Source organism: Camelus bactrianus, chromosome 6, assembly GCF_048773025.1.
Source record: "Camelus bactrianus isolate YW-2024 breed Bactrian camel chromosome 6, ASM4877302v1, whole genome shotgun sequence".
Classification (NCBI taxonomy): Eukaryota; Metazoa; Chordata; class Mammalia; order Artiodactyla; family Camelidae; genus Camelus; species Camelus bactrianus.
Genome location: NC_133544.1, coordinates 54,035,187 through 54,062,292, shown reverse-complemented (window position 1 = coordinate 54,062,292; position 27,106 = coordinate 54,035,187). Strand labels below are relative to the sequence as shown.

The 27,106-nt window shown below is 40.6% G+C and overlaps 1 protein-coding gene across 3 annotated transcripts in view; it reads left to right on the top strand.

The window, feature by feature from the left end:
- Positions 1-26,522, top strand: part of PRORP (protein only RNase P catalytic subunit) — a 109,479-nt gene extending 82,957 nt beyond the window's left edge. For all 3 annotated transcript variants that reach the window (XM_010967849.3, XM_010967850.3, XM_045504936.2), the window contains exons 6-8: positions 21,789-21,937; positions 24,507-24,702; positions 26,202-26,522. In XM_010967849.3, the coding sequence (XP_010966151.1) occupies positions 21,789-21,937; positions 24,507-24,702; positions 26,202-26,333 (477 nt within the window). In that variant the 3' untranslated portion in view covers positions 26,334-26,522. The remainder of the gene's footprint in view (positions 1-21,788; positions 21,938-24,506; positions 24,703-26,201) is intronic.
- Positions 26,523-27,106: the final 584 nt, after the last annotated feature.

The window sequence follows — 27,106 nt, the reverse complement described above, 5'->3', positions numbered from 1 at the left end:
AAAGACTGGTGTACAGTTTCTCTCTTGCTACCCGTTTCCTCCCTAACTCCTAAGGGATGGCTGAGCCCCCATCATTCCATTATAACTATTCTTGGCTAGGCCATCAGTAATTTCCTACTTGTCAATTCCAGTGGACAGATTTTAGTGCCTGTATTAGTTTGTTTGGGCTGCTATGACAAAAAGACCAACCATAAGCTGGGTGGCTTATAAACAATAAGCATTTATTTCTCACAGTTCTTGGAGGCCAAGGAAGTCCAAGATCATGTCACTGCAGATTTGGTGGCTGGCGAGGGCCTGAGTCCCTGTTCAGAGACAGCCATCTTTTCATCTCACATGACAGAAGGGATGAAAGAGCTCCTTGTGGACCTCGTTTAGGGGGGCACTGGTCCCTTTCATGAGGGGTCTGCCCTCATGACCTTAACCCCTCCTGAAAACCCGCACCTCCAAACACCATCACGTTAGAGATTAAGTTTCAACACCTGAATTTAGGGGGAAACATAAACCTCCAGGCCCGTTCTCCGGAAAGTAAGTAAAGTAATACTTTACTTACTCTTTTCTTCTTGAAACTCTGTCTTTGAATCTCTGGGTCCACACTCTTACCCTTCTCATTATACTCTCTGATCATTCCTTGTTGTTTCTGGCTTGTTTTTCAGTTCCTCTTCCCTTTAAATGTTGGTATGACCCAAGGTTGATCTCATTCACTTTATATGCTGTCAAATTCCAAATCTTCATCTCTTCTCTAGACAAGTACTTAAAACTAACTGTATTTAAAAACCAAACTCAGCATCTTTCTTCCAGAGCTCTAGACCTCCAGATGGTACCACCATTCTCCCAGCCATCCCAACTAGAAACCTGGGTGTGATCTGTGACTCCTCCCTCTATCCAGTCATTTACCAAGTCTTGCCAATTCTTCCTGCTAATTATTTCTCAAATCAGTTCTCTTTTCTCCCTCTTTTCCAAGGCCTCTCATCAGATCTTTATTAGCTCTGCTGAAATACCTACCACACCCTTCTAACTAGTTTCTCATCTCCAGTTTGTTTCTTTCAAATCTTTCTTATTCCACAGGCCAAAGTGACCATGTGACTCTCAAACTTAAATGGACTTATAGTTCGACTGTAGATTTATGTGTTATGTTTTGACTAGGGAGATAGCTGAATGTATTGAAAGATTTATTTTGGTAACAGGTGTGAGCTGTTTTGTTAAATAGTTCCCCTTTCCAATTTAGCCTTTTTATCTTTTTGAACTTTATAATGAGATATAATATCTGCCTGTTAAGTGGAAAAAACAAAACTCTGAACATATAATGCATATAACCATTTTGGTTTTTTTTAAACACATCTTATTTTTCTATCTGTTTTATGTGAAGGGACAGAAAGTAAAACATATTATACACATTCTTGAAGTTGGACACTGTGCTTAAGCAACCCCCTGAGGTAAGCAATTAAATGCCCATTTTACAGATGAGGGAACTGATATGCAACTAAGTCACTTCCCAGGAGTTATAAATGCAAGTAGTAGATCCAGAATTCAAATGCCAATCTGATGCCAAAGTCCGTGGTCTTCCCTCTGTCACACTGCCATGCCTTGTAGTATGCAGCTATAATTTCTAAACCCACATATCTAGCCCTCCTCTCACCAGGTAGTTCTCTGGATTTGTTCACACTTGCAGGTGAGGACAGCCTACCAGTCCCGGGAACTGGGATGAATAGGAAGGTGATGCAAAGAAAGCAGTGTTGTAGGAAAAGTAACCTTAGGAGGAACCTGGTTGGGTGACCAGTCAGGAGACCTAATGGCATCTTGAGCTGAAACAAAGGCCTGGGAACTGAGAAAGAAGAAATGAATGTGCTTCAAGTCAATGAATTAAAGTAAAGGGTCTTTGAAGATGTATGTCAACTTTATTTTCATGAAAACTTAATAGTCTCCTAAAATCTTAATCATATAGGGCATACCAAAGCAATATATAAATATGCCGCATTTTTGTGCTTTCATGACCTAATAATAACAATGTGTGTCTTTTACAGCTTACTAAGCCCTTTCATAGCTCTTACCTAATTTTATCATTACACATCTCTATGGAATAAGTAGTTGCACTTTTGTCATTTTACGTATGAGGAAACTGGCCCGACGCTGTAAGTGACTTGCAGGGAGGTAACAGCTCCCTCGTACTACACTGAGTCCACATCCTGTGCTTTTTTTCAAAGATGTTCTACCTTCCTCCCTGGAAACAAAAGTATTTTTTAAAGCAAATGATCAAATTGGAGCCCTTTTTCTTCTCAGCATTTGAATGCCAGCTTGGCAGCATATTTTGAGTTGGTTAGATCAGGCAATGAATGGATAAAGAAGAGACTTTATGATTCATCCTATGGACTGAATTGTGTACCCCCACCAGATTTGTATATTGGAGCCCTAACCCCCTAGTGTTTAGGTTTAGATGAGACTATGAGGCTGGGGCCCTGGTGGTGGGATTAATGTCCTTAGAAGAAGAGAAAGAGGCACAGAGCTCTCTGCCTGCCATCTGAGGACAGCAAGATGGCAGCCATCTGCAAGTCAGGAAGAGACCCCTCGCCAGAGCCTGGCCAGGCTGGCACCCTGATCTCAGGTTTCTAGTTAACCTCCAGAACTGTGAGAAATAAATTTGTTGTTTAAGCTACCCAGTCTATGGTATTTTGTTATGACAGCATTAACTGGCTAAGACAGACAGTTCATAAAAGTATTTTCTTGTGACAACTCCAAAGTGCAATGTGTTCAGGAATTAGATGCCTGGTCTACATCTTACAAACAAGATTCTTGTTCCCTTAGACAGGTGACAGATATATGACCCATTTCTTTAGCATTTCATACATTGCTTACTAGCAGTATGTAAACGAAGCCATACCAGTGTCATACCAACTCAGTGGCATGTCATGTTGAAACAAGTTCCCCACTCACGTGAGTTGTCCTGCCTTGTCTAACTAAAGAAAACCAACAGTCTTCTGCTCTGGACTGTATGAAAAAAAAAAAATTAGAAGAGGTTTTGAAACAGAGTGCTTGACAGGAGTGTTACACAGACTGGCATAGAGTTAATGGTTCGTAAATCATTTCACTATCACTAAAGTTACTGTTCAAACTATTTTCCTTGCATTCTGTACACACATTCTAATTTTAGCATCCTTTAAAAATATTGTGGCTACCACTTCCTAGATAGTGGTCAGCCTTTAAATCATTGTTTTCTTTGTTTTAAAACTTACCCAGGTGGGTTTTCTCAGTTCACCTGTTTCTATTGTAAAACCATTCCTTTGAAAACTCGTTTGTTGTTTGTTGTTTTTGTTTTGCTTATCCCCATTCATACATAGATACCTTTGTAGTGTGTCTGCATGTGTCTGCGTGTGTGTGTAATCACAGCCATTTCCAAGGCAACCAGCTTGTGTTTTGAGATAGTAAATAATCTAAGGGACAGCTGAGGTGCCACCTACCTTTTAGAGGTATCATTGTTCATGTGCTATATTACATACCCAGGTGTTAGAGGAGAAACCAAGATTAAGTTCAGATAAACATCCTTGAATTAGTTTATAATCAGACTGGATCCCCTCACTTTCTGGATCTTTAGTGTATCGGAAGGTCTCAATTTTCTGACTATTCATTTATTCCTAGAAATTGATATCTTCACCTCTGATACGGACATAATTTTGATGAAATCTTAAAACCCCACTTCTAGGCTAGGTGTTTATTTACAAAATCAGGTAAAGTGCCTTGGAAACTATTTTTTATATTAGATTTTAAAAATTAGGAACATTTCAAAAAGTCTCTTATCTTCAGAAATATCGAAAATTATGGTTGTGCTATTAACGCAAGAAATTAACTTGGAAATGGAATAAACAGTCTCACAAACTTGGGGGTTTTAATTTATTTATTTTGTTTTTTTTTTAATACATATCAGTGTGAAGGTATTTCATATTGAATGAAAATAAAGACTTGGACCTCCCATGCCTTATCCTTCTATTTTGTTAAGTCCTCACTCAGAGGAATCTTTAGGAAAGTCTGGGCCTCAAAGAGATCTGGATCAAAATTCTGGCTCTGTCACATACTGGCTAGGACACCATGGGCACAGAACTCCGTACTCAGGCATTGCAAAGTAAACACTCTAAAACCAAACTTTTTCTCTTCTCCTTCCTCCTCCCTCAGACCTGTTCTTCTTTCTGTATCTATTTGGTTTTCTGGTGCCACTCTCCATCCAGTTACCCAAACCAACAATTCCCCATAGTTCTTCCTGCTTATTCTCCACATTTAGTAAGTCAGCAATCCTGCCAACCTGGCCTTCTAAGTCCGTCCCTCTGGTCCTGCCCTGTCTAACATCGTAACCACTAGTCAGGAGGGCTGTTGAGCACTTGAAGTGTGGCTAGCTCAATTGAGATGTGCTGTAAGTGTGAAATATATACTGAGTTTTGAAAACTTAGTATTTAAAAAAAGGGATAGAAACTATCTCGTTAATCACTTTTATTTCATGTTGATATTTTTGATACAATGGGTTCAGTAATGTTATTAATATTTACTTATGTGTTTCTTTTTATCCTCTTAATGTGGCTACCAGACTTACACTTGTGACTCAAGTTTCGTTCCGCTTGGGCAGTCCTGCTCTAGTCTGTCTCGTCCTCTCTGTCTTGCTCACTCTTCATCTCTCACTTTTGCCCGAGTCTGCCAGTCGACCTCTCTACGTTCTGAACCTCAGTGGAAATGCTCTTTCTGAAGCCGACATCTAGACATGTCACCACCCTGTTGCTGCAGCCCTTCAGAGGCTTCTGGTCAGACCAACCCAAGGCCCTGTGTGCCAGGCAGTCTTGATTACTTTGACCCCTAAGGACCTGTCTCTCACCTTCTCAGCTCGTCCTTCCTTCCACCTTGCACTGTATACTCCACTGACCCTAAACTTCCTATTTTCTCCTAAATATGCTACGCTGTTTCATTCATTTGTGCCTTTGCATTTGCTGACTCTTTAATCTAGAATGCTTTCCCCCATCTGACTGGGGAGTTCCATTTAACTTTCAAAACTTTCCATCGGCCCCTCTCCTCTTCTCCCTTGTAGAGGCTTTGCCAACACCTGTATTTATTCCCACTGAGCGCTACGCTCCTTGGGGGCAGGGACCATATCTTGTTCACCTTTATGCCCACCTGTTTTTAGGACAGTTCCTGTGCCAGAGCATCAGGCTCACATATATCACAGTGATTTGTTTGTATCAGACGTCTATCTCCCAAACATGGAATGAACTTCTTGAAGAAAAGAAGTGCATCTTACTGCTATAAAGATTTAAATATCCCAGCACTTCAAGTAGCGCCTATCAAAGAGTGGACACAAAATAAATATTTCTTGAGTTGAACAGAATAAATTCAGGCAGAACCTACTGTGTGTGGATCGGACTTTGAGATTGACCTTTAGGCTCGAGCATTCAGTGGGTTACTGACTTGAAAGAGCTCTAGAGATCTTTTTTTGTATTTGGTTTGGGGGATAACTTCGTGTGCTGTTGCTACTTCCCCCTACTTTTACTGAAATGTAATTGACACATAACATTGCATTAGTTTGAGCTGTACAATGCAATGATTTGATAAATGGACATATTGTGAGATGATCACCACATGTTTAGTTAACACACCTCTCATTACCTTACAGTTTTTTTCTTGTGATAAGACCTTTTAAGGTCTATTCTTAAAAACTTAGCAAATACACAATATACTAGCATTAACTGTAGTCCCCATGCTGTACGTTACAGCCCCTGTGAGTTTGTACCTTTTGACCACCTTCACCCATTTTTCCCACCCTGTTGTTGCTGTTTTTTAATCTTTAGATGTTTTTCTTCCTTAACAGAGGTAGTATACATTTTTATTGGGGAAAAAGGTTAAATAATATCAAATGACAGAAACTGACATTTTTCTCAGTCCCGCTCTCCAGAGAAAATGACTGATAAGTTTAGTGTGTATCTTCCAAGAATATTTTCACACATACATATGTAATTATTTGGCATAAAAAAACGCCATCATTAAACACTGTTCTGAAATTTGCACTTAATCTGTGTATTTCTGTGTGCAGTTTTGGAAGTGTGTTGAAACAGTCAGATGAGGGCTGTGTTCCATATTGTGACTTTGTTCCTGGGCCAGGCAGCATGCGGTGCTCAGCTGACTTATTGACAGTCCGGTGGTCCCTCCTCACACTACTGCAGAGGAGAAAGAGCTCCAGTGGGCAGTGGTTGGAAGGTCTGACCCTGCTGCAAGGACAAAGCGTCTTTGGAATCTTACTCGTTTTGTCTGAAAAGTTGGTGTAGGTCTCGCGTTTGATGATGTAACAGTATCTCTGTGTGTGTTTTCAGATTAAAACCAAGGAGATTCCCCCCACAAGGAAAACCCAAAGTAAAATGGTCACTTCGGGAGGCTGTGCCTTGTTTATCCTGTGGCGTCAAGCACCCCGGCATATTGCCAAGAGAGGCTTGTGTATAGCCCAGTATGAGGAATACAGTGTTAGCTTTCAAACTGGAGTACCTAGGGGTTTCCCACAGCTCACTTAGGAAGAATAAGCAGTGGATGCTACCAGAAAAATCTTGGTCACAGTGAGCTGTAGCATAAGAGGCAGGATTAAGAAGGGAGCATTTTAAAAAACAAGGAGTTAGGATCGAGAGTGTATATTGTATAAGGTTACTGGTCTAAAAGGTGGATTTGGGGTTAAAATTACCTCAGTTAGAAACCTAGCCCGGCTATTCACTGGCTTGTGACCTTGGGCTAGTTCCGTAACCTTACTGCGCCGCAGTCACCTCCTATTAAGAGCGTATCTGGAGCAGGCTGGTAACAGGGTACCTGTGAGGATGGAGTGATGATGAAAATAAAGACAATGAAGGTGCTTCTGACACATCATAATTACCCAGCAAATCGTAACTAAAGGGGGAGAAGTTAGAAGATTCTGCTTTTTGGTTTATGTGAATTTTTAATCAACGTGCCTGAAAAAAGAGCCTCAGAACAGCTTTTCTGAACTGAGAATCCACTCAGTCCACCCATGTCTCCACCTTGATTAGCGAAGAGTGAGTACACTTGTCTCCTTGTGTATCTAATTCCTCCTCTCACATCTCCCTGAAATCACATCCCCATTATTGCTTCCTGTCATTTCCAGTTTCTGTGTCCCCATTTCTGCTAAGAAAAGCAGAAGTGAGGGAAATGTGAGTGTTTGGGGATTTCTAAAAAACTATTCCAAAGTCCTCATTATTGTGTTATTATATTAAACTATAGTTTTGTGAATATAATACTTGACAGATCTTTCTCTGGGAAGCACAAAGGAATTTCCTCATTAGAGTCTTAACATTTTAACTTTTTAGAGGACAGGAATTATTGTACTGAGCATATACAATATAAGAGTTATATAATTATGAGAGTTCATTACATTTAAGAAATCCTCTGGGGTTTTTCATTTTTTTGTTTTTTTCACTCTGCATTTTGCCTGTGGGGAAACTTAGTCTCTTAACTTGTCTCAAGGGTACAAGGTGCACTGCTGAGCCTGAACCGCTAGGTTTAAACATTTGAGGTTGCTACTTTTGTACCTCAAAAATGGTAGAATATTGGCAACTTCATATGGTTCATAATACAAAGCCTATGTATGTGTGTTTGTGTGTAAAACACCATGTATAAAACTTTAAACCTACATATAGTATGTAAAGCTAATAATAAACTAACACCCCTGTTCACACCAGCTGGGTTAAGGAGCTCCCTCTGTGCCCTGTCTAACCTCCTCTCCTCTCTCCTAACCTTTTCTCCCCCACCCCACCGCTAGCCCCAGCCAGGTAGCATCACCCTGACTATGCCTGTGGGTGAGGGCATAGCTCAGAGGTAGAGTACAGTGCTTAGCATGCATGAGGTCGTGGGTTAGGTCGCTGGTACCTCCATAGAAAGATAAAAAATAAAGTAATAATAATTTTCTTGCTTTTCATTGTTTAGATTTGAAAACCTGAGTAGTGAGCTCAACCCCAGCTGTGTGAGGAAAGGGCAATATTGTCACTATTAGCTGACAGCCCCCTGGAGAGGGTGAACAGAGTCTTTGGTTAATGATCTGGCATTGGCTCCTCTGAAAGTTTATAAGAGCCTCTTCTGGGGAAGTCAGAGTTCAAGGTCATATGTGAGTCTTAGGAAGCAGAGGGTTTAACCACAATGAGGGCATCTGGCAGAGCTATAGTTTAGACCAGGTACAAGACATTAAACAGAAAAATGATCAAATATAGGGGAAAGGGATAGCTCAGTGGTAGAGCATGTGCTTAGCATGCATGAGGTCCTGGGTTCAATTCCAAGTACTTCCATTAAAAAAAAAATTTAAGATAAAAATAAATGAATAAACCTAATTATACTCCCCTCCCCCCCAAAAAAAGCTTTTAAAAAAATCCCACAAAAACAACAACAACAAAAGAAATATGGTCAAAAAGAATAGGCTGCTGTTTACTGCCTCTGAACTCAGCATGGCTTTTCTCCAGCTTTCAAGGAGTAGGTCAAAGTAAAACTTTATTGCATTTTCAATAAAATGCAAGTCTTCACCGAGAAGTTTTTGTGGGGGTTTGCCTTCTTCCTTTTCAGTCTGTTTTTCTTCAATCTTTTGCTTTCTTTCTTTGTTCTAGACTCTTCCATTTCACAGGCTCCCACAGCTATCTGATCCTTTTCTGCTCTTGCCTGGATTAGATGTGATCTGAAGAGCTGACTGGAAGCTCTGAGTGTGTGGGTGAGGCTCGCTGGCAGTGGGCGGTCGGGGGGGGGGGTCACTTGCTGGGGAATTCCCAGTCATCAGAATCTTTAGGGTTTTTTCCTCTTTCATCGGTCAGAGTCCCCACTGGAGACTTCTCAGTCTCTTGATTGCAGGGTAAAGACCTTACTGCCAGAGAGTGTTCTGAGCCAAACGGGAAAGAACTGAGCTCCTCTGCATTGCTCCATTCGAGACGGGTACGCTCACGGACTCTGCTTTCAGTATGGTAATGACACTGTCAGAGGTGCTTGGTAGTCCCATCTAGACTCCCTCAGATTTACCACAAACCAGGAATGACTCTTCAGACCTCCCTCCCCAACCCCAGCAAAGGCAGCATGGGTGGGATGGGGGACACACATCTAGGAATCTTAACGCTTCTTCAGCAGCTTTCCCCCTGCTCCCTAGTTAGCTCCACCCCTCCATTTAGCCTCACTCCTTTGCTTCCAGTCTGGCTCAAAGAGAGATCGGGCGGCTTCTCAGCTTACCCCTCTTCGAATGTGACTTTGTTGGATCGGCAAAGTCACTTACCGCCTGCCCACCTGCTTTCCAGCTTCCACGTTTTATTGCTGTTGTCTCTCCTCTTATTCTCCAAGTTTTTGTGGGTTTGTTATCTTAGAAAGACTCTGTATCATAATTTTAGTGGGAGTTTCAAGTGGGATTAAGATTAGATGCATATGTTCTTTTTGCCTTCGTAACCTGAAAGTTTATTTTCTACTCTTAAGTGTTAACAGAGGTTAACACACAGATCACCCAGGTCTGTGATAATTTCAAATGAATCTTTTTCTTTCTTTAAAAAAATTTTATTTTCTTTCTTTTCCATTTTCTATTCTCTTTTTTCAGGGTAGTGAGGAGTGGGGAGGGAGGAGAGGGAGGGGTGAGAAAACCGTGGGGCTTCAGAGGTCCATATTTACTAATTCAGGCTGTACTGTCTAATAATAACTAATATTTATTGAATACTTTTCCATGTGCTTTGTATCTTCTTGCATCTAAATTAATCCTCATAATTTGCATCTCCATTTTACCAATGATGAAACAGAGGCCCAAAGAGGAAATGTAACTTTCGCAAGGTCACACAACTCTGACATAATAGAACCAAAATTTGAACCCAGGCGCCCTGACACTAAAGCTTGTGCTCTGAATACTATTACTAGTTATGACTTAATTTACTAAACTATTAAACAGTATATGTAAGTTGGAAAATTTTCTTTTATGTCTCTGTTAGTTTCATGTGCTGTATAAGCCCTTCTACTGCACAACTGTATAGATGGCTTGGAACATTAACTGGAGATGTCCAGCGTATCATTTTATATACCTAGGTCTTTTCTGTATTTTGAACTGACAGGGTTGTTCCAGAAAACAAAACCAATAGCCATAATGTACAGTTGTGTGTGGCTCTGTACCAAGACAAAAGTGTGAAGCAGTGCAGCCATGGAGAGGCTGCACCAACTTTCAAGCCCCCAGAGCTCTGCTCATCATAGTCTTTCTCTTCTAGTCATTAAATGGTGGCTCATGAGCCTGAAAGTGTCTACATACTTTTCCAGTATAAGCTAACTATTCCCTGTACATGGACTGGATCTAGAACCCTAGGAGAAATTTTAATTAACTTTTTTCTTCTTCTTCTTCTTTTTGTTTTGTTTTGGGTGGGGGGAGGTAATTGGGTTTATTTAAGGTTTATTTTTTTAGTGGAGGTACTAGGGATTGAACCCAGTACTTCGTGCATGCTGAATGAGCACACACTCTACCCCTGAGTTATACCCTCCCCCGCCTTTAATAAACTTGTAAAAGTGGAAATTAAAATGCATCAGATTAAGTGAAATTAATCTTCCTGAAATTAGTTTTCAGTCTTCAAAATACCGTCCTTTCCTGCCTCACGATGATAAAGGAAACACAGATATCGTACAGAGAAACTAAAAAGACCAAAGAATGCATGTGAATGTTTGGAGAAAAGTCACACTATGAGTCAGGAGCCAAATCTTCTGTCTGCTAGACAGCGCTGACTCTCAGCTAGTGGGGGAAATCCATCCAGGCCAACGGTTTAATCATTTTCTAAAAGGCTGGATAACTGTGTGGGTGCTAATGGCATCAGAGAAGACATGGTAGGCAGGAAACACATCCCACACTTGACAGGATGTTCCCAAGGCAGGAAGGGCATTTCTCTTCCTCTCTAGAATTGTTTCATTGACTAAGGATAACATGAGATCATTGAAATCTCCCTAAAATACCAAAGACTGACGAAAGCAGGATATAGGACGTGGTGAGTCTAATGTCAACCAGTGCGATCATTTATGACATCATAATAAAGTAGTAGTATTTCGTGTATACACTTTCCTCCAAGAGATTCAGAAAGCTTTATAGACTCTGTCCATCGTTAGAGTTTAAAATCTGCTCAAAGCACATGGTCCCATAGGTGGGAGTGGGACTCCATCTCAGTCTTAGCCTCTCTTCTCTGGAACTATACCAGGCTTATGAAGTTTCCACTCCCTGAATATCACCACGTGAAAGCTTCCGTCTCCCCCTGGGCCCCTGTCTTTGGCAGGCAGCCATAGCCATCACACATAGACCTGAGGCTGAAACATACCAGTGAGTAACAAGCAAATGAAAACATGATGAGGAGCATTAAGCCACAACCTTGGTGGGTTTCCTGTACTCTCCTCCTCAGTGGCATTTCCAAAGGTATACAGGAAAATGTTGACTATAGCAGTCACTCAAGGACTATTTCTAAGATAGGGAGTTGCTTCCCAAGACATAGCTCACAAGAAAAATGAGAGGAACAAAGACAAAGAAGGGAGTGAAACTGAATATTAGCTTACCTGCAGACTTTAGGGACTTAGAAACAGGTAGAGAACTCCATTGTTCTAGTATAAGTTACGACCCCTTGTTTCTCCTGCTGTAAACTTTGTGGAGAGCCCAGTGCATCAGTTACAAACATTGTGTTTGTGGTCTTCTGAGTCTGAGAACACTGCCTCCATAGAGTTCATCCATCATAGTGTCCCAAAGTGGTTTCATTTTGTCTTAGTTTGTAAAAAAAAAAAAAACTGTCAAAATTAATTAATGCATGAAAGGAAAGGATCCATAGAATCTTTATTTACTTTTCTTGCTTTCTCTTATCTGCCTTTGACTTAACCCCATCAAATCCTGAAATCCAACCAAACTCAATAGGAAAACCCCCACCATCCATCCTAGTTCAAGCCCCAAGTTACCACAAGGTTGTCTTTAGTGAAACAATAAAAAACAGACATGTATTTCCTCACTTTAGAGTTCCAAACAACCAGCGTGTAACCGGTATGACAAATTGGTATCTTTTCATGTTGGAACAGTATGCAGGCTATTTGTGGTTATTTTAAGAATTTCTCATCTGTTTTTTTTATGGAATTTTAATTTTCTCCACTTGTGAATAACTAAAAATAAACATCAACATTCTGCTTAAAATTAACCTGCTTTCCTTTCCCAGCTCAGGCGCTAAACTACAGCTGTGTGTGTGTGTGTGTGTGTGTGTGTAAAGAGGAAGCAAGTAAAAGATGAAGTCACTTCGCAGCATCCTTGGTATGAGCACTTGAAGGGCTTTATCTGGGAAAAGTGAGGCCTCCAAATGCTTAGACCCATCAAGTGCATGACGCCTTGCTCCTCAGACACCCTAACCCGGTTGCAGTTTGCACTTATAACAGCTTCTAACTGTTGGCAGGGCGAACAATTTCTGCTTTAATCAAGCTCACCTTCTACTTGAGATCCTTTAAAGAAAACTTTCCATGACTGAGTGCAGGAATCTTCAACTTTCCTTGGTTTCTGAAGAGCTCTTGACATTCATGTCACATGTCTAACAGCATCAGAAGCTGCCAGGGAAAGACACTGGGACCATTATCCACGGAGTGCTGGGCTCGGAGGCGCTGGAGAGAGCTGGGGGCCTGCCCCTAAGGCGGAGATAAGTAGAGCTTCTCCCTGTCCCCTCACTGACTCTTTAAAGGGGGTGGGTGGGGCAGAGTGTGGAGGGAGAGGCAGTTGAGGAAGAAAACGTACCTCAGCATTAACTTGCAGCCTCCTGGGATCACCTTCTCAGCTAGGCCCCTAGTTGTTTCCAGAAATCTTTAGAAGGAGGAGACATTGTCAGAGAGTGTCAGATGGTTTTAAGATCCTTTTTCCAAAAATCTTTTCATATAGAAATTGTATGTGAGTCATGACATTGTACGTTTTTGTTGATGATGACTCGATAAATGTCAATTGTCCCAAAAGAGATCTGAACAAATAAATAAAATAGGAATTTGGAGTTCTTAACTCAGACCAGAGCCCCAAACCACAGATCCTATACCGATGTAAATATATGTTTAATGAGAAATAGGAAGAGATGGCTGATATTTCCAGTGCGGTGCCCCCTGGAAGTGCATTTCGACCACACGTTAATGTGGAGCAGGGGGAGGCCATCATCCTGCACTGGTGTCTCACTCTGCAGCCAGGCGCTGCAGTGAATCTCCCCCCAGCGCTGAGTGCTGTGCCTCCGCCTCGCCTGGGCCTTCACAGTCTGGCTCTCTCATATCTGCAGTCAGCTCGGCTCCCACTCCTAGGCTCACCCCAGCAGTCTCTCATCTGCACTGCAGCCCTCAAGCCTCCTACACCTCCCACTCCGTCATCCCTGTGCCAGTGACTCACCTGTTACTGACAGAAAATAGATGTCAGGAGGAATGAGCGCACATGTTGACACACACACTGCACACACACTGCACACACACAGCACACACACAGCACCAACCATGCGATGCAACTGACATGTCTGCTCAGATCCACCTCAGTGCGAGAGGGGTTCTCACCACCTGCTCTCCAGATTCTCCCCCTTACAGAACCTTGTTCGCACAGCTAACCCTTCTGTGCCTGTAGCTACAGCCTCTCCCTTGCTACTGGCTTCCTCTGATCAGAATATAAATATTCTCAAGTCTCTTTCATCTTTCAAAAAAACAAAACCAAAACCTCCCCCCTACACAGTGAAGTTCCTGGGAGGTGAGAGGTTTTGAAGAGGGCACACCACTCAGCATCTGAAATGAAAAGCGTTCTTGTTATTTTTGGTAAGCAGAAAAGAGCCCTGCTTGTAAGACAGTCTCTTTGGACAAGGCAAACCGCAACGTTGTATAGAGTTTAGGAAACCAGGTGAAACTCACTCCTGCCCCGCCATGAAATCATCAAAATGCCTCCTCCCGTTGCAGGCCTCAAGTTGGTGTTTCTGTAGCGCTCAGGCTTAGTCTCTCCTTCCTTCTTGAAATGCTCCTTCTGGTCTTCCTGAGAGACCACCGTCTCCTGGTTTTCCTTCTCTGTCTCTCCTCATTCCTCAGCTTCCATTAATGGCTTTTTAATAACTCCATCTTTTAAATAGTAGTATTCTTCAGCCTTCATCCTCTGCTTCTTTCCTTCTGAGTCTGTTGTTGCTCTTCCACTAGCTGATGGCTCCTGCCATTGCGTGTTTCTGATGACTCCAGATCTTTATTTCAGCCCAAAGCCCTCTCCTAAATGGTAGAGTCACCTAACTTGCTGCCCACAGGACATCTCCCATCTGGCGACATCACGAGCTCCTCCGTTCATAGGCCCTGTCTTGCTACATCATCCATCCCAGTTGTCCAGATCTTCCTTGGTTCATCCCTCTCCTTGCTCCCCACGTTCAGTCAGCGACGAAGTCTGGTCAGTTCTGCTTTACTCTCAGAGGGCTCTCGTCTCTCCATCTTTACTGCAGGCGCCTCAGTTCTCATTATGGCTTACCTGAATTACTGCAGGAGCCCCCTACTTGATCTCCTTGTGCTAGTCCAGCCTTCTTACAATCCACAGTTTTGATCTCTCTACATTGGTAGTCACATCACGCTCCTGTTTAAATCCTTTGTCTATCTCCATTGCTTTCAGGTGGTAAAACATTCCTTATAGCAGTTTACAAGGACCCCTGTGATCTGACCCCTCCAGTCATCACCAGCCTTATTTCTGACTCTCCCCTTGTCATCCTCCCACACCTCAGCTTGAGCCACATTTGACAGCTTGCAGTTCCCTGAATTCAGCATACTAATAAAGAGCCCCCCACCTTCAACATGCTGCTTCTTGTCCTCGGAAACTCCCATTCCTTGCCTGGATAATTCATCTGAAAACTCAGCCCAGCTGTCGCTTCCTTTGTGGCGACTTCCCTGACCAGCCTCCCCACCCTGTGTCTGATTTAGGTGCCCATCCTTTGTCCTCCCTCTTAGCACTTTTTACATTACATTACAGTCATTTGACTGCAGACTCCTGGAGGTTAGGGATAAATGTGTTTTTATATCTGTATCTACATCCCCAGTACCCTCTGTCTAGTGACAGAGAAGTTTGTCATTCTTTTTTTTTATCGAAGAGGGAGTGGAGTAATTAGGTTTATGTATTTATTTTTAATGGAGGTACCAGGGATTGAACCCAGGACCTTGTGCTTGCTAGGTGTGCTCTACCACTGAGCTATACCCTCTCCTCAAATTAATTCATTCCTTTAACTTTTTTTAATTTACTTTTTTTTTAATCTTTTTTTTTCTAATGGAGGTGCTGGGGTTTGAACCCAGGACCTCATGCATGCTAAGCACGCACTCTGCCACTGAACTATACCCTCCCACTCCCCATCATACATTTTTGATGAATGAACTGGCCTTTTTACTTTATCAAAGCCACAATTTTAAATATACACACGCACACACGCATACATACCAAAAAACCCTTGAATCTGATCAAGCTCTAGAGCCAACTACCAATCTATAAGAAACATAGAGGACTAGGGAATATGTTACATGATACCACAGGGATGCTGTTGTCAAAATCTAAATGTGGGAACTTCCGTAAGACTAGCAGCCACATTTCTTTAATTGCAATCAAGCAATTGCAGTGTATGGGGCTCTTTTAGGTCCTGATTTTCTTTTTAAACTGTAAAAAAAAATTATAAGTTAGAGAAATATAAATACTGGTTGTATATTTGATACTAAGAAATTACTGTTAACTTTTTAAGAATCCTTATATTTAAAAATACATGCTGATGTATTCACAGATGAAATGTTACGATGTCTAGGATTTGTTTCTAAATAATCTGAGACAGAAGTCGATGGAGACATTGATGAAATAGAACTGGCCATGAACTGATAATTATTGAAGCTGGGTGAAGGGCACATTATGCTATTCTGCCCACTTTTGTTTATATTTAAATTTTTCTGTAATAAAACTTTATATTGTGGTAAAATATATATAACATAAAATATATCATTTTAACCATTTTCAAGTGTACAATTCAGTGGCATTAAGTACTTTACACTGTTGTGCAACTATCACGACACCATTCATCTCCAGAACTTCTTCATCTTCCCAGCCTAAAACTTGGTGCCCGTTAAACAATAACTCCTCATTCCCTTCTCTTCTGGCCCCTGGCAGCCACCACCATTCTATTTTCTATCTCTATGATTTTGACTATTCCAGGGAACTTATGTAAATGAAATCATACAATATTTGTCCTTTTGTGTCTGGCTTATTGTCTTCAAGTTTCATCCATGTTGTAGCATGTATCAGAACTTTATTCCTTTTTAAGGCTGAATAGTATTCCATGGTATATATACACAACATTTTGTTTATCTGTTCATGTCGTTGAACATTTGGCTTATTTCCAAAACTTTCTTTCCTGAACTTACCCTAAAATGAGTGCTCTTATATATGAGGTATATTGATAATAGCTATCTTACTGCAGAACTGGCATAGAACTTCTACTGTCTGTAGACTTCAGATCCCAAAGGCTTTAGAGTTTTTAAAGATCACACAACCCAGGAAATGCCAGAGACTGCAGAGGAGGAGGGAAAAAGTTAAGAATAGGGCAAGGAAGTTTCATTTGCTATTTAGGATTACTCAGAAAAGCTCTTGTTCTCATTGGCCTCTCCCACCTCTCAGGCAATGTTTCTACTTCCTGAGCATCCCTGCACAGTTATTTCTAACACATGTAGCTCTGCCAATTGTATTTTTACCCTAAGCTCAGGAACTACCTTCCAAAAGTTAAGTCCCTTATAAGTAATGTCACTTACGAGTTTAAAAAACAACAGCAGCAACAACAAAAACCTTCTTATCTGTTCCTACTAGAGATAAACCAAATTAGAATGGAAGCCAAACCAGAAAATGTTTACACCCAATATTAAGCTGCAATTTGTTCTTACTCTTCTGGTGTTTGGAGAATCATGCTTTAGACATCTTTAGACATCCTTAAAGCAATGTTGAATTTAAGAGTTCTTCATATGTTCTAGATACTAGTTCTTTGTTGAATATGTGGTTTGCAAATATTTTCTCCCAGTCTGTAATTTGTCTTTTCGTCCTTTTAACAGAGCCTTTCCCAGAGCAAACATTTAAAGATTTGATGAAACCCAGTTTGTCAATGTTTCCTTTTATGGACTTTGTTTTAGGTGTCAAGCTAGGAACCCAGCTCTATATCATAAAGATTTTCTTCTAGATTTTTTCATAAAACTTTATAGTTGATATTTTACATTTAAGTCCATGATCCATTTTGATATAATTTTTCTATAAGTTATGAAATTTAGGTGGAGGTTCATTTTTTTACTTTCAGATATCCAGTTACACCAGCATCATTTGTTTCCATGGCATATTTGTCTATTTTTGGCTCATCTATTCTGTTCTGTTGATCTGTATGTCAGTTCCTCCATCAGTTATCACACAGTTTAGATTACTGTAGCTGTATAATAAGGCTTAAAATGAGGTGGACTGATTTTTCCCACTTTATTCTTCGTTTTCAAAATTATTTTAGTTATTCTTATCCCTTTGCCTTTTCATGTATTTTAGAATAATCTTGCCTATATCTACATAAAAATCTTTCTAGGATTTTGCTAGGAATTGCATTAAGCCCATATATTAATTTGGGGAGACTTGACACCCTTACTATCTTGAGTCTTCCAATCCATGAATGTGGGTGTATTGTTGAATTCTTCTGTGTACTTGTTGACTTTCTGCCAAGTTCTTCTGAAGTCTCCAAAGTCTCCGACTCTGAATTGTGGATTTTTTTTTTAATGGAGGTACTGAGGATTGAACCCAGGACCTTCTGTATGCTAAGCACGTGCTCTACCACTGAGCTACACCCTCCCCACTGGTTCTAACAGCTTTTGCTTCACATATTTTACAGCTCTGTTGTTTGGTTCACACACATCTAGGATTGCTCTATCTTCTTGGAGTGACCCTTTTATCATTATATATTGTCCCTCTGTGTCTCTGGGGTTTTTTTGGGTTTTTTTGTTTGTTTGTTTGCTTGCTTGCTCTGAAGTCTACTTCATTTAATATTAATGTAGTCACTCTGGCTTTCCTTATATGGATGTTTGCATAATATAATATTTTCCATTCTTTTACTTTCTATCAGCCTATATTATTTGAAGTGAGTTTCTTTTAGATAGCATATAACTGGGCCATGTTTTTAAATCCACTCTGCCAACCTCTGTCTTTTAATTGATGTATTAAAACCCTTTATTTGACACAACATTGTAAAATGATTATAAATTAAATAAAAGTGTTTAAAAAAAAAACCTTTATATTTTATGTTATTAGTGATACGTTAGGGCTTGTGCCTGCCATTTTATTTTTTGTTTTCTATCATCTCTGTTTTTTCGGTTTTATTTTTCCTGCCTTCCAGTGGGCTACTTGAATTTTTTTTAGAATTCCGTTTTTATATATCTTATTGGGTGTTTTGTTTTTTTAATTATAGTGTTTTTGAGTATATCTCTTTGTATAGTTTTTTAATGGTTGCTCTAGGTATTATACACACACACATAAACACACATATAACATCACAACCTACTGATGTCATTTTAACAAGTTTTCTGTCTTGCTAGTCTGAGCCTCTTTCCTTATCCTTTGGCTAGAGAGAACAGGCCTTCGCAGGTCTCTCTTTGTCTGCATCCATTGACATTTCCAGGTTACTGGCTCCTTGAGCTCCAAGTATAGGATATATGAGGCAAAAGGAAAATCCAGGGAACCCTCCAGCATGTCATTCCTCATGTCCCAAGGTCCCTAGCCAGTCTGCCTTTTTATCTCTACTTTTCAAAGTCTTATGTTTATATATAATGTCTGGGTTTTTTACTTACATGTAGTGGGAGTGAGAAAGAAAAGTACATCTACTGTATCTTCCCAGAAGTGGAAATTTCTCCCAGTTTTTTCTTTTGAAGTACCGAAGTTTATTTATTTATTTTAATTTTAAATCTGGCAGTTTCCCAGTTTTATTTTTGATCTAACATAGAATTAAGGTGAATTTTCTTTTTCTTTACTTTTCTGAGTATATCTTTAACTCTGACTGAGGCCAGTGGATCCAGCCTTGGAATTTACCCTAGAGGGAGTGGGCGCATAGCTAGACTGTCACAGAGTTTCAGGCAAGTGCCTTTATTCTGTACACTCATCTTTCTTTTCTGTCTTTCCTTGAGTCTCCTTTGTTTGCATCATTTTTGGAGAGCTGCTACTAGTAGAGACCTCTCAGCCACAAGATGGTGCCCCAGAGTAGTTCAAGCCAAGCGTTTTCTGCCTTTCGTTGGGCCCCTATCTGTAATTTAGTATTAGTAAACTCAAGGCCATTTAGCTAAACCAAGGTATAGATGTGAAGAACCAATTGTGTTTTTCTTTCAGCCATGTCTTCCCCCAATGCATGGAAACTTAAGTAATTAGTATTAAAAATTCTTTTTGTTTGATTTTTTTTTTTTGTATCTTTACAATAACTTTGTGGGAATTTATATGTAAGTTTTTTTAAAGTTACTATCATTAATCTAAATGAATCCAGTTGCCATTTTGTATCTGGGCTCATTGAAAATAATCTGTGATCTCAGCATGACTTAAAGAAAGGGAATGTTAGTGCATTCTGAAGGCGATGCACTCTCAATGTCTTTTGAAGTGTTTGAATCTGTGAACCAAACTTTCTTTGTGAAAATGTTTGCTTTTGATTAGTAACCTAACTTTTAAAGCAGTAGCTTATATAAAAATGCGTAGAACAAAGCTGGCCTGGTTAGGAGAAGGAGGAAAAGTGGGATCCTCCAATAAGTAGATTCTCAGGCATCTGCCTGTGCCACTGCCAAAAAATTAATTTATGGTTACCAAAGGGGAAGGTGGGGGTGGGGGGATAAATTAGGAGTATGGGATTAACAGATACAAAGTACTATACATAAAATAGATAACCAACAAAGATTTACTGTATAGCACAGGGAATTATATTTAATATCTTGTAATAAGCTATAATGGAAAATAATCTGTAAAAATATGTACATATGTAACTGAATCACTTTGCTGTATACCTGAAACTAATACAATATTGTAAATCAGCTATAGTTCAATTTTTTTTAATGCGTAGAATAAAAAGACTGGCAAATGCATGTTAACAATCTTTGGATAATGAGGTATGAGTGGTTTCTTCTTTCATCTTCTGGTCTATGTTTTTCAAGTTTTCAATAATGAGCTGCTTCTACAATAGATTAAAAATAGAGGTAGGCATATTCTTCAGCTAATCAGAAAATGTTTATTAACCATCCAATATACATAGAGCCAGCATAGACATTTTCCTGGGCTTGATAGTTGCGTGAAAAATTGTTAGGCACTCCCTCAGTAAAGGTAGGGGCCATGTCTTTCGAAATTTTGTAGACTGTGATATGTAGCATGTGCCTTACACATAGAGCAGCCTGGGAAGTAACTGTCAAATGAGCATAGAAGCCATCATTCCTTGCTTTGAAGGAAAACAGTTTAATTTTACTGTTTCCAAAGCTTTGGGTTTAGTCTTCACACTGGTCTTGGTGTACTTGTCTGCCTGAGTATCAGCTCGCATTCGGTGGCCAAGTTGTGTCCATTCTGCCCCTCAATTCTAAAACTAAGAATTAGCAATAGTGAAACCAATACTGTTTTAAAGTAATTTAGTAATGGAGTGGGATGGACAGTATATATATGAATCCAAAGCGTTAAACAGTAATTTAAAAATTCAGCCCTTGATAGTTGATTATTGGGCTGCCGGGAGTACATGTGTATTAGACATAACAGGTACCCAAGCAATACTTGACAACTGACCAAATAAGTGAATGAAATGTTATTGATTAAAGAATTTTAAATAATATCCTGAAAGTCTGCATAGGAAGAAATTATGAGTAAGGGGAAGCTAGACTAAAATCAGTGCCTTTTCTAACCAAGACCTGGGAAAATTAAGTTCTTCAATGGCTTTCAACTTGTGGTTTTTGTAGACCCAGTTCTTATAAATTAAAAAACTTTTATATTTCTGATACCCTATTATATAATGTAAGTTATAATTTTTCATTAGCTTTTACATATTATACTTGGTAATATCCTTTTATAGCTTATTTTAATAGATCGTACATGAAAATAATCTGTGGACTTTTGCTTATGAAAGATTGAACGTAGGCAAGCTCACCAAAGTACTAGATATACTAAATATCCAAGGCTAAACTTTTGAGAGGAGTTCACGTGCACACAAGCCATGTGGGAAGTGGAGAGAATGGAGGGCAAATTCACTGAGTGGAAAATCAGCTAGAGGGTGGAAATCGACAGACCTTTGGGAGGAAAAAGGGATTTCAGTGAAAGGTAGCAGCCTCAGCAGAATCATGACATGGAAAAGTCGAATGAAAAGGCACTATCTATTCCAGCTGTTTACAAACTTAAAAAAAAAAAAAGTAGACGCCTTTATTCAAATAAAAACCTATGCAGAATACCAATATATAAATATATAAAAGCTGAGCTGTTTGGATTGAAACAGGGTTGGGAGTGTATAGGAGCCAAACCTCATCCTCCTTAGCCCCCTCTGCCTCTATCCCAGTGGGCTCATCCAGCCCATGCTTAGAACCCCCACACACACCAGTATCCAGTGCAGCCTGACCAGTGGCCAGGTGTCAGGCATTAATTTGTAACAAGGGAGCATTGTCCTCAGTTTTATTTACAAAGATGGACAATTATTTTAAGGAATGTTTCTCATCTCTTACCAGAAGAATGTTTCACCACTGGAAGAATCACTCCCCTCATTTGAGATTCTTCCCTTGACCGTCTTGGGGTGTGACTTTGTGTTTTTTAGCTCTTGGATGTGGTTTCTCAACTAGCCAAGCAGAATCTTCACGTGCTGGTCCTGGGGCGGAAGCACATGCTGACGCAGAATTCCCGGTGGAGAAAGGATGACATGGAAAAGGTGCAGAAGCACGCCAGCTGTTTCTTTGCTGACAACATGTAGGTACTCAAGGTATTAAGTGAATTACGCTAGGCTCCAGTCATCTGCTTGTTAGTTACCTTTTTTTTTTTTGCCATTTTTAAAGTGCATGTGTATATACCTATATATGTATACTCAGCCTCATTCAAAAGAAAAAAAGATTTGAGGCAGCTTACAAAAATAAGAGTTTTTACAGCAGGATAAACTTAAATATATGAGGAAATCAGGATAAATGAGAAACAGGATAAAGTCCAAAATGAGATTAGCAAACAGAATGCTTGCCATAAATTCCTAACTAGATCAGCACCTTCTATGTTCTTGGAGAAACCACAGTAAACATGACCAAGTCCCTGCCCTCTTGGGACTTAACAATAAACAGGAAATGAAATTCCAGGCAGGGATCAATGCTGTGAAGACAGTGAAGCGGAGTAAGGAGCTAGAAAGGTGGGGGTGGGTCCGAGGGTAGTGGATGGAGAGTCAGGAAGGGCCTTTGGGAGGAAGCAGGTCTGAAGGGAAGGAGTGAGTCTTTTGAGAAAGGGGGAGGGGTGGTGGGAAGAACCTACCAGGCAGAGGAAACAGCAGGTGTTCAAAAGGCCCAGAGGCAGAAATGAGGAAGGCAGGCAGGCAGTGTAGGTGGGTAAGTTCTGAGGTCCGAGAGAAGGCAGGGACCATATTACAGAGGACCTAATGGGTTCTAGTGGGTTCTGGTAGGCAAGAGAGGGGCCTGAACTTTATTCTAAATATAAGGGGAATGTTGCTGTGAGCTACAGCTTCTCAGGAAGCCAAAGGAACATGGAAAATACACAGCGACAAAATACACAGTGTCCACGAAGCATGAAGAAAGCTCATCAGGAAGAGCACAGACCCTCAGTGGTGACTTGCAGCCTGCACGCAGGCTTTTATGCTGTTTATGCTGACAAAGGTGTATTTCCGACTTCGCGCAGGTGATGAGAGCGCCTCACCCCCAAGTCCAGGTTTCCTTAGGTTGAATGTGATAACTTCAGGATTTATCAGTGTTCCCCAAATCATTTCATCTTAAAAAGCTAAGATGGCACTTGATGCATACAGCTGGCAGCTAACCCCTCATTCAGATCCCCAACCAAATCCCAATTTTCTTTAGCTAAGTCCTTTCATTTGTTCATGGTAGGGGGTGCTTCCATCTCTCCAAGAGTCTAAGACAGTAATAGTGCTCTTCACACGGTCACCGTAGGCAACACTGAGTAAACATTAGGAGCGCGGGCTTGGGAATTAATCTTCCCAGGTTCAGACCGAGGCCTGCCACTTCCTGTCTGGGAAGGTGTTTCCCTTCTCTGTGTCTTCTTTTCTTCATATGTTACCCTCATGGGGATGTTGTGAAGATTAAATGAAAAAACATCTGTGAATAATACATGTGAAACTCTTGGCACAGCACCAAGTATGCAGAAAGCACATATATTTGTTGCTGTCACCATCATTATTACTTTTCTTAGGTGGAAGAGCGAGATAAATGCAGTGTTATAATCAAGAAGCCTGTGGGAAATTAATCTCATGCTTGGTTTGGGGCCTGTATTTATTACATACACTGAAGTTCCAAACCCAGTTGTAAAGATTGATTCAGGGACCCTCTATGGCTTTGGATTTAAATATTAAAATTTATAACATTAACTCCATTTTCCACCAATGTGCCAAAGAAGCTTATTCAAACGTACACTGGAGGGAACAGTATAATAAATCCTCACATAGCTATCGCCCAGCTCCAACAGTTACCATCGTTTGCTAATCTTGTACCATGTAACCCCCCACATTTTTTCTGTTTTTCTTTTCTGCTCTTTTTTTCCCCTGGAGATTTTTAAGATATACTCCAATCGTTTTATCATTTCACCTGAAATATGTCAGTACAAGGTAAACCTGAAATGATCCTACTTTGGATCATTTGGATTAAGGCATAAGGCATATCATGTTATCAGCCAAATCCCCTGAGCCAAGGCACCTACTGCTGTTTTCACAGCACGTGTTTCCACATGGGGAGTGCTCAGGTTCAGGGTCCACTGGAGACTCTGAGCTCTTGGCTCTTCTCAAGCTGGAGATGCCTTCAGGTGCTGATCGGGGTGACTCCCCGGAAGCTGCTTGGAGATGCCACTTTCAGCTTTGAGGTCAACCCATTACTTTTGCAAGAAAGTGTCATCCTGCCCTGTTACTATTATGAATGTACCTTGAATTCGAGTCAGGAAAATGGAGGGGAAAGGTGTACTCTGTGGCAGATGGGGCAAGTAGGAAAAATGCCCTGGGAACACAGAGAACCATCTTTTGAGTGTGAAGAGAGAATTAGTGTTAGAATTCTTCATTCTTGTGGAAGAGCCCAGCTGAGCTGCTAAGAATCTCAAGCATTAGCATTCCTTTTCCCTTAGCTTCCCATCAGTGTTGTAGATAGTGTGATCGACCAGCTCAGGACTCACAGATGGTTCGTAAGTATCACTGAGATCTTGTCAGTTCAGAGCACAGAGCATTTGTGAGTAAAGGAGAGGAGTAAGTAAACAGTATGATGAAGAGTGCTGTCCTCTGCCTCCCTGGGTGTGTGCTTGACTCTGTCATTTCTTCTGCCTGGCTCAGCTCAGAGGATGATCCGTACCTTCTGTATGCCACACTGCACTCCGGGAACCACTGCAAGTTCATCACAAATGATCTGATGCGGGACCACAAGGCCTGTCTGCCTGATGCCAGGACCCAACACCTGTTCTTTAAGTGGCAGCAGGCACATCAGCTGGCAATTACTAGTAGGCATCCAGGATCAAAAATAACTTTTCAGGTATGTTATCTGTTGTATCCATAACATCAGCAGAGTCAGGTATCTTGTACAAATGTGGCAGAGTCAAAGAAGGTTGCAGCTAGTCCTATATGCTTTATTTTTCTCAGTTTTAGTTTGGTATTTGAAATCGGCCAGGTCTTAGAACCACGAAGTCCACCAGAGCAAAGTTTGCATGGGTCAACCCCACATTAACTGACATATTGAAAACGCCTGGGATGGCATCAGTTGCGACTTCCGTTATGTCATCATTTACAAACCCTCATATGTGGTTTTTTATTTTCCTATTTATTTGCAATAGCTCAAAATTCCTTATGCTTTATAGTTCATCATACTTGTGCTTCTGCTAAGTAACCCCTTTTTCCTGTTTAATCCACTTCTACGGGGCAGTCTCAGTTGAACTCGATTCAAGTTTAAATACCTGTAAGTACAAGAATGCCTCTTGTGTGAAAGCAAAGGGAGGAAATCTAGAGACGAGTTACTACAGAAAAAGACACTAATCAATGGTAAATATGGTCAAGTGGTCAAAAAATATACAAAACAACACTTATAGGAAATATGGTACCAAATGATACGACAGAGATGCCATCAGCAAAACCAGCTGTGCGAAACAATACAGGACAACTGACCTGGTTTCCTCAACAACAAAAAAAATTGCAAGAAAATATGGATGGAAAGGGAGGCTCTAGATTAAAACAGAATTGAGAGATCATTCAGCCAGTCACAATGCAATAATCTTTTTTCAATTTCTATTCAAACAAACTGCCAAATGTAGCTACACACATATAATCATTGGGAAAATGTAAACAGAAATTTGATGATAAGGAACTATTGATTCTTAGTATTATAATGGTATCGCTCTTATACTTACAAAACAAGTCCTTATCTTTCAGAAACATACTGAATTACAGAAGAAATGCTATAATATCAGAGATTTATTTGAAAATAGCATGGGGGGATCAAAATAATCTGGGAGAAGGGAGTGGGTATGGATGAATGATTGAAATAAGATTAGCCATGAGTTGATAATGATTGAAGCCAGGTGATGGGTATGTGGGAGATCATTGTGCTGTTTCTCTATCTTTGTATATTTGACAGTTTTTTCTGTCACAACCAAAACCAATAAAGGCAACAAAAGGAATATGTGTATATATGTGTGTGTGTTGGTGTATGTGTTCCTGTAGAGAGTTCTTAACCTTAAAAATGAAACCTCCCCAAAAAGGAGCTCCTCATAGTAGGATTCCTCTTCACAGAGCTAGTTGCTCTTTAAAAATCCTTTTTTTTTTTTTTAACAAGGGTCCTGGGGATTGAACTCAGGACCTCGTGCATACTAAGCATGTACTCTATAACTGAGCTATACCTTCCCCCTGCAAATCCATTGTTAAATAAGACAGAGAATACATCTCTGGAACAAACTGAGATGTTGTCAGGGAAGAAAGGGAAATGGCCAGGTATTCCTTTAGTGTTGTTCTAAGTGTGTGGTTCCCTTTTTAATTCAACAGCATATTCTCAACTATGACACAGTGGTGCAAACAACTGGAGACTCATGGCACGTACCATATGATGAAGAGCTGGTGGAAAGATATTCCTACGAAGTACCAACCAGATGGCTTTGCCTTCACCGAAAGACATAAAGACTCTTACTTCCATGCTAAAGTTGTGTTTGGGGGTGCCCTCCTGGTTGGCATTGGAGCTCTTAAGTTGATGGCTTGTTTAGAGCATTGCTTCTGTCCCGTCTGATGCAGTTTGTCCTCTTTGGTCCAGTTGGTTTGTATATCAACAAATTTATTTTTAATTAAATGAGTTATAATATCTTCTCATAACCAGTTGCATTTTTTTTCTCCTAACATTTGTTTCTGGAGGCTGATCCGGAGTTGGGGAACTCAGTGCAGGTGATCCGACCTTTCTCCTACTGAGCCAGCTGTTCCACTTACCTAGGCAGCAGGAGCTGCGGGCATCCATTTTGCTGCTGCTGACCCACCTTCCAGGTCCACCACCAGCAGAACCAATCCGTCTGGCCCTGCGCCCCGGGTCATTTCTAAACCCTTCCTCCATTTCTGATACCATCTCATCCTCTACATGTGATGTCCTACCCACACTGAATCACTTACGGTCCTCTGTGATGAACTGGCCAAGATACCAAAAGCTTGAGATAGGAGAGGATATGAAAAGAATCATAAAACTTCAGAGCAGCAGTGAACCTTAAAGAACATAAAATCCAACTGTAGCCTTTTATAGAAGAAGAAAGACCCAGAAGGATGAACTGGCTCCTCTGGATCCCACAGCCAGTTAGTGGAGACATTTCAACCATAATGCAGCTCTCCTGATTCTCAGCCAAATAAGTCTTCTACTGTGTTTAGGCTAGAGTCATTCATAAAAACGCAGACAAGCTGAATGGTAGAGCATC